The sequence below is a fragment of the Manis pentadactyla genome, chromosome X, assembly GCF_030020395.1.
Source record: "Manis pentadactyla isolate mManPen7 chromosome X, mManPen7.hap1, whole genome shotgun sequence".
Taxonomy (NCBI): Eukaryota; Metazoa; Chordata; class Mammalia; order Pholidota; family Manidae; genus Manis; species Manis pentadactyla.
Window position 1 is genome coordinate 143,582,723 of NC_080038.1, and position 14,121 is coordinate 143,596,843.

Consider the following 14,121-nt stretch of genomic DNA (forward strand, 5'->3'; position numbering starts at 1 on the left):
GTGTTGAGGCGTGTGAGTTCTTTATATATTTTGGATGTTAACCCCTTGTCAGATATGTCGTTTATGAATATATTCTCCCATACTGTAGGATGACTTTTTGTTCTGTTGATGGTGTCCTTTGCTGTACAGAAGCTTTTTAGCTTGATGTAGTCCCACTTGTTCATTTTTGCTTTTGTTTCCCTTGCCAGGGGAGATGCATTCAGGAAAAAGTTGCTCATGTTTATATTCAGGAGATTTTTGCCTATGTTGTCTTCTAAGGGTTTTATGATTTCGTGGCTTATAGTCAGGTGTCTGAAGGACACTGTAGTTTTACTGTGGTCATCCTCCAGCCTCTGGCTCCATCGCCATCACCACCGTCATCCCCGCCTCTTCTCTGTTCTTCTCCTCCTTTTTCTCCTCCATTCATCCATGCACGTATAGTACCTAGATCTCTTCTTTAAACATTCAAAAGTAAAAGAAGACAATGGAAAGGGTCCTGTACTAAGTTTTATCATTTAACAGGTAGGACAGTAATTAAATTCTGGATCTTCAACAGAAATTTCCAGAAAGGCTTTGAAGGGAAGTACAATGCAGTGTACGGGAAATACCCTCTTAAACTTGAGCTTAGTTAATATTTCTTAAATTGAATACTAGTCTATGAAAAGAGAAGCTTGAGCATGATCTTTCAGAATTCATGGCTGTAATCCATTGCTGATAGCATGGCCTCATGTATTTATTGTATTAGAGCTTTGCAAACACAAATGTCTACATGGGATAGTTAACAAGCTAGGCAGACATGGGAGGGGCTGTGGAGAGCTAGGGAGTATGGCATGTCCCTCTAAACAATTAAAGTAGAAAAACCCTGCCACTCCCTGTTTGAGCAGTAGACCTCCAGTCTGTAACCACCATAATAGAGAAGTGCTATTCTATCTCCCATCCCATGGTTACTTGTGGGGAAGGATCATTTCTTAAAATATCAGGATTCGGGCTGCTGCTTCTGGAAGGATGGAGCAGAGGTACTTTTTTCTTATTCTTCACTCTAAGTATAGCTGAAAACCCTGGACATTATAAAATAAGCATAAGATTCCCTGAAAGGTGGAGAGAAAGGAAATAGCCTGGTTAGGAATCTCCAGACCCAAGGAATGACATGGGGGTGAAATTCCTGGTTCTGTTTTTGCCACATGTGTCCAAGACTTGTTGCTGAAGAAACCAGCAGCCCAGAAATGCCAATGAGCACAGACAACAAAATCCTGTTGTCTCTGGCCAAAGGACCAGGAAAGGGGCTGCCTAGCAGAAAGAAAACTTTGAGACACTAACCACTGTACTCCAGCCAAACACCACAGAAAAAGTTGTGGCCCCACACCCTTGCCAGGCTGTCATGAGGCGCACCAAGCCCCTGCCGCGGCAGCCGTGAGGGGGCCTAGAGGGGAGTTGGTAAGGGGACTCAGCCTTCACTGTGGTGTCCATGGATACCATGTGGGGGGCCGTGATGAGGAATCCCTGCCACTCCCAGCCCTGGTGGCGTCAGTGGAGCCTAGTGGGGAGCTGGAACTCTGTTGGCCCCGCCCAGCAGTAGCTGGGAAACCCCCATCTGCCCGTTCCAGTGCGGCTGATTGGGGAACCGGGGCTTCTACCCCCCTTCTCCTGCTGCAGCAGTGTCAGAGAAAGCCAGCTCAAGCAGAAGGTTTAAATAGGGTCCACAGAGCTCATACAAACCGATCCTCATAATGCCCGGATTTCCACTGAAAATCACTTGTCATACCAAGAACCAGAAAGATAGCAAAGTGTATGAAAAAGTAGAATACCAATAGATACCAAAACTGAGATGATAGAGATGTTAGAATTCTGTGAAACAAGTTTTAAAGAAGCCATTACAAAATTGCTTCATAAGCAATTACAAATATGCTTGAAACAATGAAAACATAGCAAGTGAGAAAAGAAATTGAAAAGTTTTAGCAGAGGAATGTAAGAGATGAAGAAAAACCAAAGGGAAATTTGAAAACTGAAAAATACAGTAACTGAAAAACCCCCAAAACTCCATGGATGGGTTCAAAAGCAGGAGAGAGGACAGAGAAAAGAATTGCATGAATCCTAAAGGAATTACACTGAGTGAAAAACACCACTCCCAAAAGGTTGCATACTGTATGATTTCATTTATATAACAGTCTTCAAAGGACAAAATTACAGAAATAGAGGACAGATTAGTGGTTGCCAGGGGCCAAGGGGCAGGTGGGGAGGGAAGTGGATGTGGCTATAAAAGGGCAGTCCTCAGGGTCTTCGTGATGAACTAACTGGTTCTGCATCCTACCTGAACCACTGTTGGTCCTCTGGTTCCAGTGCTGTTCTGTAGTTCTGTCACAGACTACCATCGACAAAACTGGGTGACAGGGTACATGGTATGTGGAATCTGCCTGTATTATTTCACAACCACATGTGAATCTACAATTACCTAAAAATTAAAAATTTGATTTTTAAAACGTCAAGATTTTTACAAACTGCTGAATATTGCATGTAAAATAAATTTTGATCAATGTAACTATGAGGTATCAGAAATACTATTTAAATAGACGTATAATTATGCTCAAAAAGATGTTGGCATTTAGTTAGTGAAAGGACGTCAACAATGATCCTTACACTAGTTCAGTTACAAATATCTTCGTCCCTTTTGTAAGTGGAAATTGGGGCCAGCAGGCTTCAAGGATGGAATTGAACGGCTCACTCGTCATGTTTCCTGGAGGGCTTTAGAGAGTGGAGAGAGATGTTTCAGGTTGGGGTTGGACCGAAGGGATCAGGCAAAGAGTTCAGGTGTGGCTCGTTTCCCAGAGACCAGGGTTTTGATGCCTAGTTGAGATTTTTATTGGCCTGCTCTGGCTGCTGACTCCAGCTGGTCGGTGAGCACTAGGTTGTGCACACTTCTGGTTATTAAGACTCCTGCAGCAAAAAGGAATGACATCCTGACCCGGCAGTTCAAGCTTCATGGCAGGGTAAAACCTCTTTTTAACTCATTTTGCAGCAGTCTAACTGCTAAAGCAAAATTATTTATAGACGTTACACTTAACAGAAACTAGTGATGTTTTTTCACTCTAGTATACAATCTTGAAGCCTCTTAGAGGCATAAGTTCAAAAAAACTCATTTATAAGGAACTAGTATTTGATTTAGATGTCCTACATGGTTTATCAAAAAGATAAAAAAATTTGGAAATCAGAGCACTTTGCCATGAGTCCCAGCCTTGTAACTAACTAGTTGGCCAACAAATGATTTAACCTTTTTGGGCCTCAGCATCCTCAGCTGCATAATGGGTGTTACAGCAGAGGGTTAGTGTATTAACTAGCGAAGCATGTGTACAAAATGCATATAGCGCTCATTTACTGCACACAGTTACAGAAACGTACATGCTGTGCGGAAACGAGTACAAGAGGAGTGTATAGTCATCGCTGAACCAGTCCACTTACATAAATGCATGTGAGCGCCTGTTATGTGCCACGGGCTGGGATGCCTAGAATCCATAGTAGGAGAAAAGACACCAAGAAATAAAGTGCAAGTTGGACTGTAGTGAGTGTTCAAGTAGATGTGTAAGCAAGGTGTGGTGAAAGGGGTGAGACTGCAGAGCAGGGCCCTCTGGGCCTTAAGGCTGAGGGCCTTTGTCGGCCTCCTCTGGAAGGGGCATGGCTCAGCTGGGGCCATACTGAGGTTAAGAGCACGGGCACCAAATCCTGCCAGCTTGGGTTTGAATCCCTGCTCTGCTGATGTTGACTATGTGACTGTAGGTAAGTTACTTGCTGCCTCAGTTTCCTCATTGGCCATATCGGGCTAATGGTAGTACCTCCCGCCTGGTGGCTGGTGGGTGAGATGACACATTTGAAGCCCTGAGCACAGTGCTTGCTGTATGGGGGACAGTCAACAACTGCTTGTTGGGATCTGTATTGCTGGAACTGGCTGTGTTTGAAAACCTGAAATACTTTCATAATGTTGGCAGTTTCGGGGTCTTAACTATTTATATACCTTATGAAGAATCAAAGACAGGTGCCTGACAGATTCAGGCTACAATAACTGATCAAAGCTGGCTTGGAGTGCCTGGCTTAGCCTTGAGGCCATGGTGGGCCCAGAACTAAACACACCTAAAGGCGTGTGTTTAAATTCAGTTAAATTGAGTGAATTCAGTTACTTTATTTTTCAGTTTCAGTGGGCCCAGAATTAAACACACCCTCCTTGAATTCGATCAGTTGCTAAAACAGCTCACAGAACCCAGTACCAGTATGCCCAGGACAGTTGCGGCCTCTCCCTTGGGGCAGGGCCCACACAGACGAACTCCCCATGGGCTGAGGTGACCAGGCTGTACCCTCCTGGCAGGCTCGGGTCCCAGAGGGGCAAAGGGGTGCACACTGCCTCCAGTACCATGGGCGAGCAGTCAGCACCAGCCAAGCCTCTCTGTGGGAGCGAGCCCCCCAGAAGGATGACTTGAATGGAACCTGCTGGCAGAGGAAGGGAGTTTTACCCCCAACACAAACTTTTATACATTTAAATATTGGTGCTTTTCTGGGAAAGCACCAAAATTTAAATTATCCCCATCACCGTTTTCTTTTCTGGCACTCACACTACACTCCTAGAGCACTTCTGTGTGTGTTTTTTTCCCTACACCGGCCGGTTCTGTGACACCAGCTAGGTGTCCTACAATTCATTTCAATTCTGACATCCACCCTCAGGGTAAGGCCTCAGTCCCACAAGACTGTTCGGCAGTTCAGATGCCAGCCATAAGTCATGGGTCTCCAGGTTCCCCACAACTTCTGCCCAGCTTGGCTAGTAATTATAGGTTCCCACAACACCCTCCTTGAATTCGATCAGCTGCTAAAACAGCTCACAGAACTCAGGGAAACACATTTACCACATTATTCAAGGATGTGATAAAAGACACAGAGGGACAGCCCGTTGAAGTGGTCCATTGGGCAAGGACTGGGAGGTCCTAAGCACAAGAGCTTCTGTCCCAATGGAGTTGGGGTGCACCACCCTTCCAGCATGTGGGTGTGTTCAGCCTTGAAGCTCTCTAGACTCCATACTTTGGGGATTTGTGGAGGCCTTATCGCATAGGCATGGTTGATTCACTGATTTTCCAGCCCTTCTACACCTGGAGGATGGGGGTTGGAGCTGAAAGTTCTAAGCTTTTAATCATGACTTGGTCTTTCTGGTGAGCAGCCCCCATCCAGGAGCCCACCCAGAGTCACCTCATTAGAACAAGAGCCATTGCTAGCATTCAGGAACTGCCAAGGGTTTTAGGAGCTCCTTGTCCAGAATGAGGCTCATTTCTCAGCTTTTCCTTGATTTAGTGAAAGCCATTTAGAGGCAGGTACATTTTTAGTTAGCTTTCAGACAGTCTGCTTGCTTGGTTAAATAGATTAAGATCATTATTAACTTTCTTACACCTTCTTGTAGGTTCTTGGCATGTGTACGAGTTGAGAGGGGATGTGGAACAGATCAAGAGAGTTGCAGTGAAGTGGGGAGGCTGAGACCCACCAATGTGGAAAAGGCCTCCTAAATAACACTGTTTGTAACAACTCCTGCTTCTGAGTACTTACCCACCCAGGCCAGACACGTTCCCTGGTTCAGTCACCCCGCACCTCCTGCTCCCTTTGAGGGTGGTGTGCTCAGTAGCACCACTGATTTCTAGAAGAGGCAGCCTGCTTGGGCTTGTGTGGCTCCTCTGAGGTCTGGTGGGCAGTAAGTGGTAGAGCTAGGATTTAGGTCAGAGTGCATTCTTTCAACCACCCTGCCATTTGCTTCCCTAAGCCTCTGCTGGGGAGAGGTTTCCTGAAGTCTTCTGATGAGGCTTAGGTGAATGACTCCAGGTCTCAGAAGTGGCCAGAACCTTGCAGTCATTCTGCGGACTCCTCTCCTTTGGGAAGTCTAGAAACTGAGGCCAGAAGCAGACCAGAGGCCCCCAGTCAGCTGGTGAGAGCTGGTTCTAGGCTTCCTGAGTTAAAACAATTGCACTCCTCTCTGGTTCCAATCAGAATCAGATTCAAGAGAAAAACGGACCTCTCCTTGTGCCTGAAATGGCTTCAGGGCAGATTGTAAACTGAACCAGAGGGAAACACATGGGTACGTACTTAGAGACTTTCAAGTAAGACTACAGTGACCTTCCCCGTCTCATACCAAGAATACTGAGGATTTCATTATAATAGGTAGAGAATTATGTGAATGTAGAAGCAGATTATCATCCTGCCCCTTTCCAAACTTTAGAATTAATGTCTTTCCAGTAGCAAAGGCTTATTGATGCTGGTGTATGATATATATAGGCAATATCTATCTGTCTCCTACATAGAAGGCCCTCTACTGGTGAGTGCTGCTTTTGAGCTTTCAGTTGTTACCACTTCATAAACAAAGCATCAAAAATTTAATTGTAGTTACAGAACAAGTGTGAAAATAATAGCATGGGAAGCGAGGGGAGAGGTAGTGGTGTCGCTTCCTTCATCAAGGCTAGGGGAGCCCAGAGAGACTGGCTCTGTGGTCGAAGGCTGCTGCTGAAGTGTGTTCGTTGTAGCGGCACCATGCTGAAGGGTATAGTGGACTGGGTTCGAGTACTTGTTCTGCCACCCTGAACTTGGCCAGGTTACTTAACTGTATTTGGCTTTCTCATCAGAAAAAGGGGCCAATGACAGTTATCTTACAAGGTGGTTTTGAGAATAATGAGTTAATACGTGCAAAGTGCTTTGAACACTGTCTGGCACCTAAAAATCATTTCATGAGTATTTTTTTATGATGCAGCTGCTGCTGAAGGAAGGCACTAAAAACTAAAAATTAAAATTATCAGCAGAGATTGGGAGGAGGGGCGTAGCAGTCTGAGAAAGCTTATTTCTCATCGTTTAGAATGGGAGGTTCACAGGTGCTGTTTAAGGTTGACAAATCAAGTGGAGGTGTAAGCATATTGATGCTTATGGAGGCAGCCCTCAGAATTAAAAATCTAGTTGAATGTGGTTATGACTGGGGAATGAACGTGCTCAGGGAGGGGAGACTTTCTCTTGAGTTATTAACCTAAGTGTGTATTGATTTTGTATTAAGTCACGTTGAGGTGTAGTTAGCAAATGATAAACTTCCCATGTTTAAAGTAACAGTTAGATGAGTTTTGATAGGTACACACTTGTGAAGCTATCACCATTGAGATGGTAAGTTTATCGTCCCCCTCCTTGAAAAAAATGGCAGGTCTAAGCTTTTCAGTGCAAATAGTTGATATTTAGGAACTTGGGGGCTTTAGTTCTCTTTGAGCTATAGCATCACTTAATTCAGAACCTTTTTTACTTCAAAGAGTATTTCTTTTATTGTATGTTTTTTGAAGTCTATATGTATCCACACCTCATCTGTCATGAGTAAAACCTATCAAGGTAGTAAGAACCTCCAAGGTTTTTATTTTTATTTTTTAACATCCAGTGGTTAGGTAATAGGGTTTCAGACTTTGGAATGGGGGTCTGACAATTTAAGTCTTCCTCGGAATGTTAGAACTATCAGCTTTTCCAAAGTGCCTGTCTGTTCTCTGGGGTGTTTCTTCTGAGTAGGACTTCCCTAATGCTTGAGCTGTGTGCTCCCATAGGATTTACAGGCGATGGCTGTCAGAAGAACATCTCTGAAATCAACGTCCCGGTTCACTGAAGCTTGGCTTCCTATGCACAGGGCAGCAGCCAGGGCCTCCCTTCCCTGCCATCCCAGAGCAGCCAACCCCCTCTTCCCACCTGGAGCTGCCCCTTCCCCATGCAGCCAGGCCTGGGGTGAGGGACAGGCACATTACTGAGTTCAGTTCTGGAGTCCCAAATGCGAATTGGAAATACAGGATCTATAGAAAGCAGGTTAAGATTTGTGGTTAACTAGGACTTATGATGCTGTTACCAGGAAATCCAATCCAGAGAGGTCTCACTGCCTGCTAGGCGAGACCCTAAACTCTGGAGACAGTTCTTGACTCTGGTTGAGAAAATTCACAAGCAGGGTGACCAAGTGCCAGCAAGCAGGAGTTTATTAAAGTGACAGTAGACACTCAAGAACGGAGTGCTGGCGTCCTGTAGAGGTGAGCAGCCCTTGGGTATGTGACTTGGGTCTCTTATGAGGGATCCAGTCTGCTATGGGGTGGAGTCCCTTGGAATATTCATGACTGTGGGGGGTTGGGTTGCATAGCCTGGTGAGGGAAAGAGAAAGTGTTTCCTCTTAAGAGGAAATTGACTTGGTAGGCAGACCATTAATACTTTATTTTGGTGTATGTTCAGGTCTGCAAGCATCCTGTTGTCCCATAGCTTCTCATTTGAGCCCTGAGTCTCTCTGCCCCCTCTTCTAGCCTGCCTCTGTACTGTTAGCCTGCAGCTGAGCTGCGCTCTGGGTCAAATGTGTGAGCTTTTGTGGTTTGTTGGTTTGGTTTAGTTTGGTTTCTGTGGGCTGGTTTGGGAGCAGAACGACCTTTTTATACCATCATTTCTATGGGGAAATGCATTCAGTATTCCAAGCAGACACAAGGGAACTTTTCAAACACAGCCTGTTCACATGGGTTGTAACGGCACTTGATAGAAGGGGTTTGTGTTTCAAATAATGTAGTTTGTCTTAACCTGAGGGCAGTAAGTTTCTCCAAATCATGGACTTGCCTGAAAATTGTAGGACAAATGTGTTGGGATTGATCCGGGTGATTTTATTTAGAGAACTGGGATGTTCTTTGGGGATGGGCTGGTAAACAGGTCAATAGGAGCATATCCCTGATGATGATGTTCTGTATTCTAACTAACAGGTTTTCAGAAGGCCTGATCTGAGGGTAAGGATGTTTGGCTTCCAGCACATGGGCCTCCTACTTGTGTGTCTCCGTGCTTTAGCGAACACTTAGTCTATTTAGTGTTCTTTACCCTCTCACTGGTTTTTATGAGTCACTCAGATCAATTTGCTGTGTCATGGCTTTAAGTGTTCACTAGAAATGCTTTATTTGTTACAGTGTTTTTATGTGCAGTAAAAGCCAATGTGTCTGAGGGCAGTTAAAATTGGTGCCAGTGTGCAAAACTGGCTTGTCAGTTCTGACCAAATGGGTATTCATGGCAGGGGCTTATTTAGCTAGGCCTACAGGGTGCTGTGTGTACCTGTTCATCATGCAATTCATGCTAAAGAACTTAGCAGCAGCAACAAAAGAGTAGTCAATTGTTGTGCATCCCAAATAACATTTCAAGTCAACTTTGTGTTTGCATGCTGAATTCAAAATGCGGAAGTGCTAATATTGAAGATAAGTTTAGCAAATCAGTCCCGTTTAGTATTTAAGATACAGACATAGCTGTTACAACTAGTGCATTATAGCTTACCATTTCCTCATGACTTTCCTTCCCTTTATTTCAGAATATTCATAAAGCAAGACAAAGATTGGTAATGTGCATGCATTTAAACCTGAGTATCAGATGTTGAAAGTTAACCTATTACCATTAAAGGAAAACTGGATTTTGACTGAATAATTTAATAACTTAGTTTAAAATTTTGAATCTTACTGAAGCCAATGAAGTAGTACAAAAATAAGCAGGTCACGTCAAATTCTTGTTCTAGTTGGTTTACACATAGCTACTCTACTCAATTCAGCCTGATAAGGGTACAAATGTATTAAGTAGCTATTTCACTTCACTGGCAAAAATAAAAGGTGGGAGATGTTAAATTCTGTTAAAGCTTTCTTGTATCTTCACCAGTTGCCTTTTAAAGATATACAGACATTGGAACAAAAGTTTCATACAGGAAACATATCTATGTGAAATTTTAATATTTTCAGCCTCAGAGACTTGAGACAACTTTTGAAAGGGGTTATAATGTCATCTTCAGAATTCACATTCTTCATACCACCTGCTGAAAAGTCCAGTTTTTAAAGTTTTAAAAACTCATTGATTCTATGAAGAAATTAAGAACAGTATGCCTTTTAAGTGATTAGAAAAAATTTAAATCAAGATATGTGACCTTTTACCTATTCTTTGAAGCACATGGGTACTGTAATTAGAAGTAGCTCTTACACTATTGCTTCATCGGTCACAATATTTAATTAGCAAAAACTAATAGATTGTATGTGTATATATAGATGTATGACTCCAGCATGTGACATGTGCATGCGCATGTATGTGGAAATTTAGTTAACACCACTGGAGTTGACCCCTGGACAATTTAATAGTTCTTTAGACTATATGAATACTTACTGCATTTAAAATATATGTCTATAAACTGCCTTTTATTTTGGCTTGGTTTTGCTCTTCACCTGGTTTCTGTGGTATGATTTATTCTCTATGAGCATATTATGTGTCCATTATTTTGTTTCTTTGCCATATGTTTTATAGTATTGCTTGATTTTAAAAAGACAGTACATTATTTGAAATCCATGATGTTTGGTTTTCATTTTTCTACCCCAACACAAGCACAGAATAGATATTCCATTTTAGGCTGAGGATGCTATAGATGGCCTACACGTTATTTCCTTAACTCCAAGGGGGAAAATGTGATTTGCAAAGCCATGAAAGGTGTGTCTACTAACATGCTTACTGTCTCTTTAAAAAACTTCTGTCCTTTCACCTGTCTGTTTGCATCGTGTTTCTTTCTCCTCTTTGCCTTTTCTTGTCCATGCACCTGGTGCTGTGCAGGAGATTCAGGAAGAACACAGTGGCTACCCTGCTGAAGCTGAAGCTGATCAGGTGGCAAGTGCTACGTGTTCATCTGTTTGTAGCTGCAGATCATGTATTTAGAAGCCATTTCATACTAGATTTCTAGACAATAAGCAAATGCTTTCACCACTACAGTAGTTCCCTTCTGTTCAAGTTTGGTAGATTCCATTATGACATTATTTGAAAAAATTGGTTTATCCAACATTTTGTCAACCAGAAATTTGTTCACCTCTGCCTCTTGGTTTTCCCAGGTGAGGGCTTATGAGGTCATGAGCCTTAGTCATGGAGTCATGGCAGGGTTCTGGAATACCTTTACGAAGACTTCGAGGGTAGAGGGGACAGATGCATATACTAAGGGGGCTCCTTGAGGGTGCAGACCTGCTTTATTCAAATTTGCATGGTCCATGCTCAAAACAGCACCTGGTACCTTGTAGGTATTTGTGGAATGAGTCTATTTATTAATCAGAAGAAAAAAAGTCAGTCATCGAGTATTCTTGAGTGCTTACTCTTTCTTTGCACAGTACCTCTAGACTCTGGAGTCTTTCAGAGCAGCAGACCTTTCCCCAGAGCTGAGGTAGAAACTCAGTATGTGAAACCACTAGACGAGCAGCTCCAGGGAAGCATGGCAAAGCACCCCGAGCTCATCTGTGCCTTTGCCCAGCCCACCCTCCTCTGTGACCCTGAAAGCAAGAAGAGCCTGACTTACAAACCACTGCTTTTGGCACACAGTCCTTATGTAAAGTGTCCACCCAGCAGCTTAGATGGAAGATGAGAGAAGTAGTGGAGAGGCCAGGGCTACCCAGTGGGCTGGAGCCCTCGGAGACAAATTCAGGGCACTGGCGGTCCTTCAGCCGGACTTTGAGGCTCACCACAACAGGGTTTGGAGGAGATCAGAGGGAATTGCTCAACTGGGCAACACCTGGAGCAAAGGCACCAAGAGGAATGACTGTGTGCATGAGACCCAGTTTGATTCATAAGAACATTGCACTCTTTGGTTATGCTCCGCATGGGTTGGATAAATCAAGGGTCAAATCATGTCCCATGCAACTTGGTAGTTGCAGGCAAAGCTTACTATAGCACTACTGTCCCTTTTCCTAACACCAGCTTTACGAAGGGAATCCATCGGGCTCACAAAACAATGAGCTTTTAAAAAAATACCTCTGCTAAAGCTACATGTGTTTCCTGTACAAAATAAACCTTTTAAAGTCGGAGCAGTGGGATCACTTACTGTTTTGTTCTGATAGTTGCTTTTTCATCACTTAAAAAGAATGGCCAGGTTTAATTATTATTAGAGGTTTGTCTTACCAACACAGTAATGCCTCATGCAAATGCACAAGTATTTCAAGCCAAATTTAACATGACTATCAGAAGAGAACAGGAACGTTTGATTTCCAGCCTCCTACTTGGAGAGCCTGTATATTCTCAGAATGGTCCCACTCACTCCCATCTGCAACGTTTTATTAACCAGTCCCACCTTGAGGACTTGAAAGTGCTTCATGTGGCTGCTATAAAGCTTAAAGTGAATCTCATTTCCCCTACCCCTTCCAGATGCACTTGGTTAGAAAAGCTTGCTATAGTAAATATATTTCAGAAGAACCTTTCCCATTTCTTTTTAAATGTAAGCTTAAGGAATTTAAGTCTATGCAATATATGGTAATATGTAGCCATTAAAGTAAGATTTAACACTATAACATTTGAAATAATTTAAAACTTGGATATTGATCAAAATAGCTTTCTCACTTTGTAACTGTATTACAAAATTAGTCACTAGTTCTGGGAATAAAGAAAGCTGACTTTCAAATTAAGGCTTCTCTTAGGATTGGTGACATTGCTAGTGTTTCTAAGACTGGACATCTAAAAGTTTAAATAGTGGCTTATGCTTTATTGCATAAAAGATATATATCCAAATCGGGTGTGAGTATAAAAATGAATCCATTAATGGTTCTCCATGTCCCTACAAATTTTGACTGAAAATTGTCTTAAAACCCAAGCTGGACCAAAGATGCAAACTGAATAAAACTGTTTGGAAGTAAGGATGAGCTCTAATCTGTTTGGAAGTAAGGATGAGCTCTAATCTGTATTATTTTAACTGTGTACCTTGATAAGTAGGACAGACTGTATCCTTTTGTGCCCTCCTGGAGAACAGACATACCCTGACCAACATTTAGCCTTGAGTTTGCTCTTTATATTTTGACTTTCTTCTTTATTTTATAAAATCTGATGAAATTACTATGCATGGTATCTTAAAATTGACCTTTAAGTCCCTTTAATAAAACATACTGAAATATTCTAACTGAAAAATAATTCGTTGCTTTGAATTTTCAATATTTTAGATTAGAATAATAAAAGATATCCATTTTTAATACATTGTTTCACAAAATTATGCTGAAAACTAGTAATGTCCGACCTGTTTTCCGCTGAACACTAGTGGCCTCCCAACGTTAACAGTATTTTTTTGGAGAAAGTTGCCCCTGATGAAATAGGTACGGGAAATGCAGCGTACTCTGGCGCCCTCTTGCTCATTTGGCGTGCGTTAACACCCTAGAGACTTGTCTCACTAAAAACCCTTCATTTTAACTTTTTTCTTTAACCCAGCATTTCCCAAACTTGGGGGGTTGGGAAGACCTCTTCACATGTCTTGGGAATTTGGTGCTCAGTGAAACACAGCTTGGGAGTTGCTGGGGTTTCCAACACCTTATTTTTATTCATGACACATTATGTCAGAGATGCCAGGGAGAAAGTGACCAGTTTCCTTGGTACCATCTCATGGGATGGCGGTAATGTGGAACAGGCCCCGAACTCAGGCTCTGGTTCCCAGCCTTATAGTTCGAGAACACCATTCCTCAGCTCCCCTGAGTTAATCTGCACTACCCAACCGAGGTTGTAAGAGATGGGTATTTGGGGACAGGGCCAACCTGGACATTTTGAAATATGAGCATGTATTTTCCCAGCCATCCAAGACATCGTTTTCCTAGTGTCACTGTAGCCAGGAAACCTAGTAACACTAGCGATTTGCTTGGTGAGTGTGGAATGGCACCAAGTGAGCTGGCTCGGGAGAAGCCTGATGAACACAGCCTAGGCCACAGTAGTGACAGACATACTCTTGTTTGCCAGATGAGAGCACACCCTCTCGTGGCCAGGGTGGGATACATACCCGCTGGCCATGTCTCTGCTCCTACACTTTGTACACACACACACACACAGGTAGCTGAACCGCAGAACAAAAGCCCACCACTTTCCTTAGTAATGTTACTGCCCAGAGAGCCCTTCCTGCTTGCTTTAGTTATACGCCGGGGTTTCCTACGCTGTCTCAGAGACTGAGTCATTTCTACAGCTAGCTAAGCAGCTAAGCACCTCCATCTAACATTGCTTTTTTTTCATATTAGTTTCATGCTCAGAAGGTAACCTTTTTCTGACCTTATTTCCAAATTTTGGAGGCACCTGATGATAGTTGTCTGTGCAGTGATTATAGTACCTGTCATGTCAAGCCATTTCTGTATTAATGCT

At 43.0% G+C, this 14,121-nt stretch overlaps 1 protein-coding gene across 11 annotated transcripts in view; it reads left to right on the forward strand.

The window, feature by feature from the left end:
• Window positions 1-14,121, forward strand: part of MTMR1 (myotubularin related protein 1) — a 63,040-nt gene that overhangs the window by 12,160 nt on the left and 36,759 nt on the right. For 6 of the 11 annotated variants that reach the window (XM_036908406.2, XM_057495784.1, XM_036908407.2 and 3 more), the window contains exons 3-4: window positions 8,733-8,756; window positions 9,323-9,349. The exons of 2 other annotated variants lie outside the window; for them this stretch is intronic. In XM_036908406.2, coding sequence (XP_036764301.2) covers window positions 8,733-8,756; window positions 9,323-9,349 — 51 coding nt within the window. Of the gene's footprint in view, window positions 1-8,732; window positions 8,757-9,322; window positions 9,350-10,593; window positions 10,645-14,121 lie in introns of all 11 variants that reach the window. 3 more of the 11 variants (XM_036908409.2, XM_036908403.2, XM_036908402.2) reach the window with 3 other exon arrangements.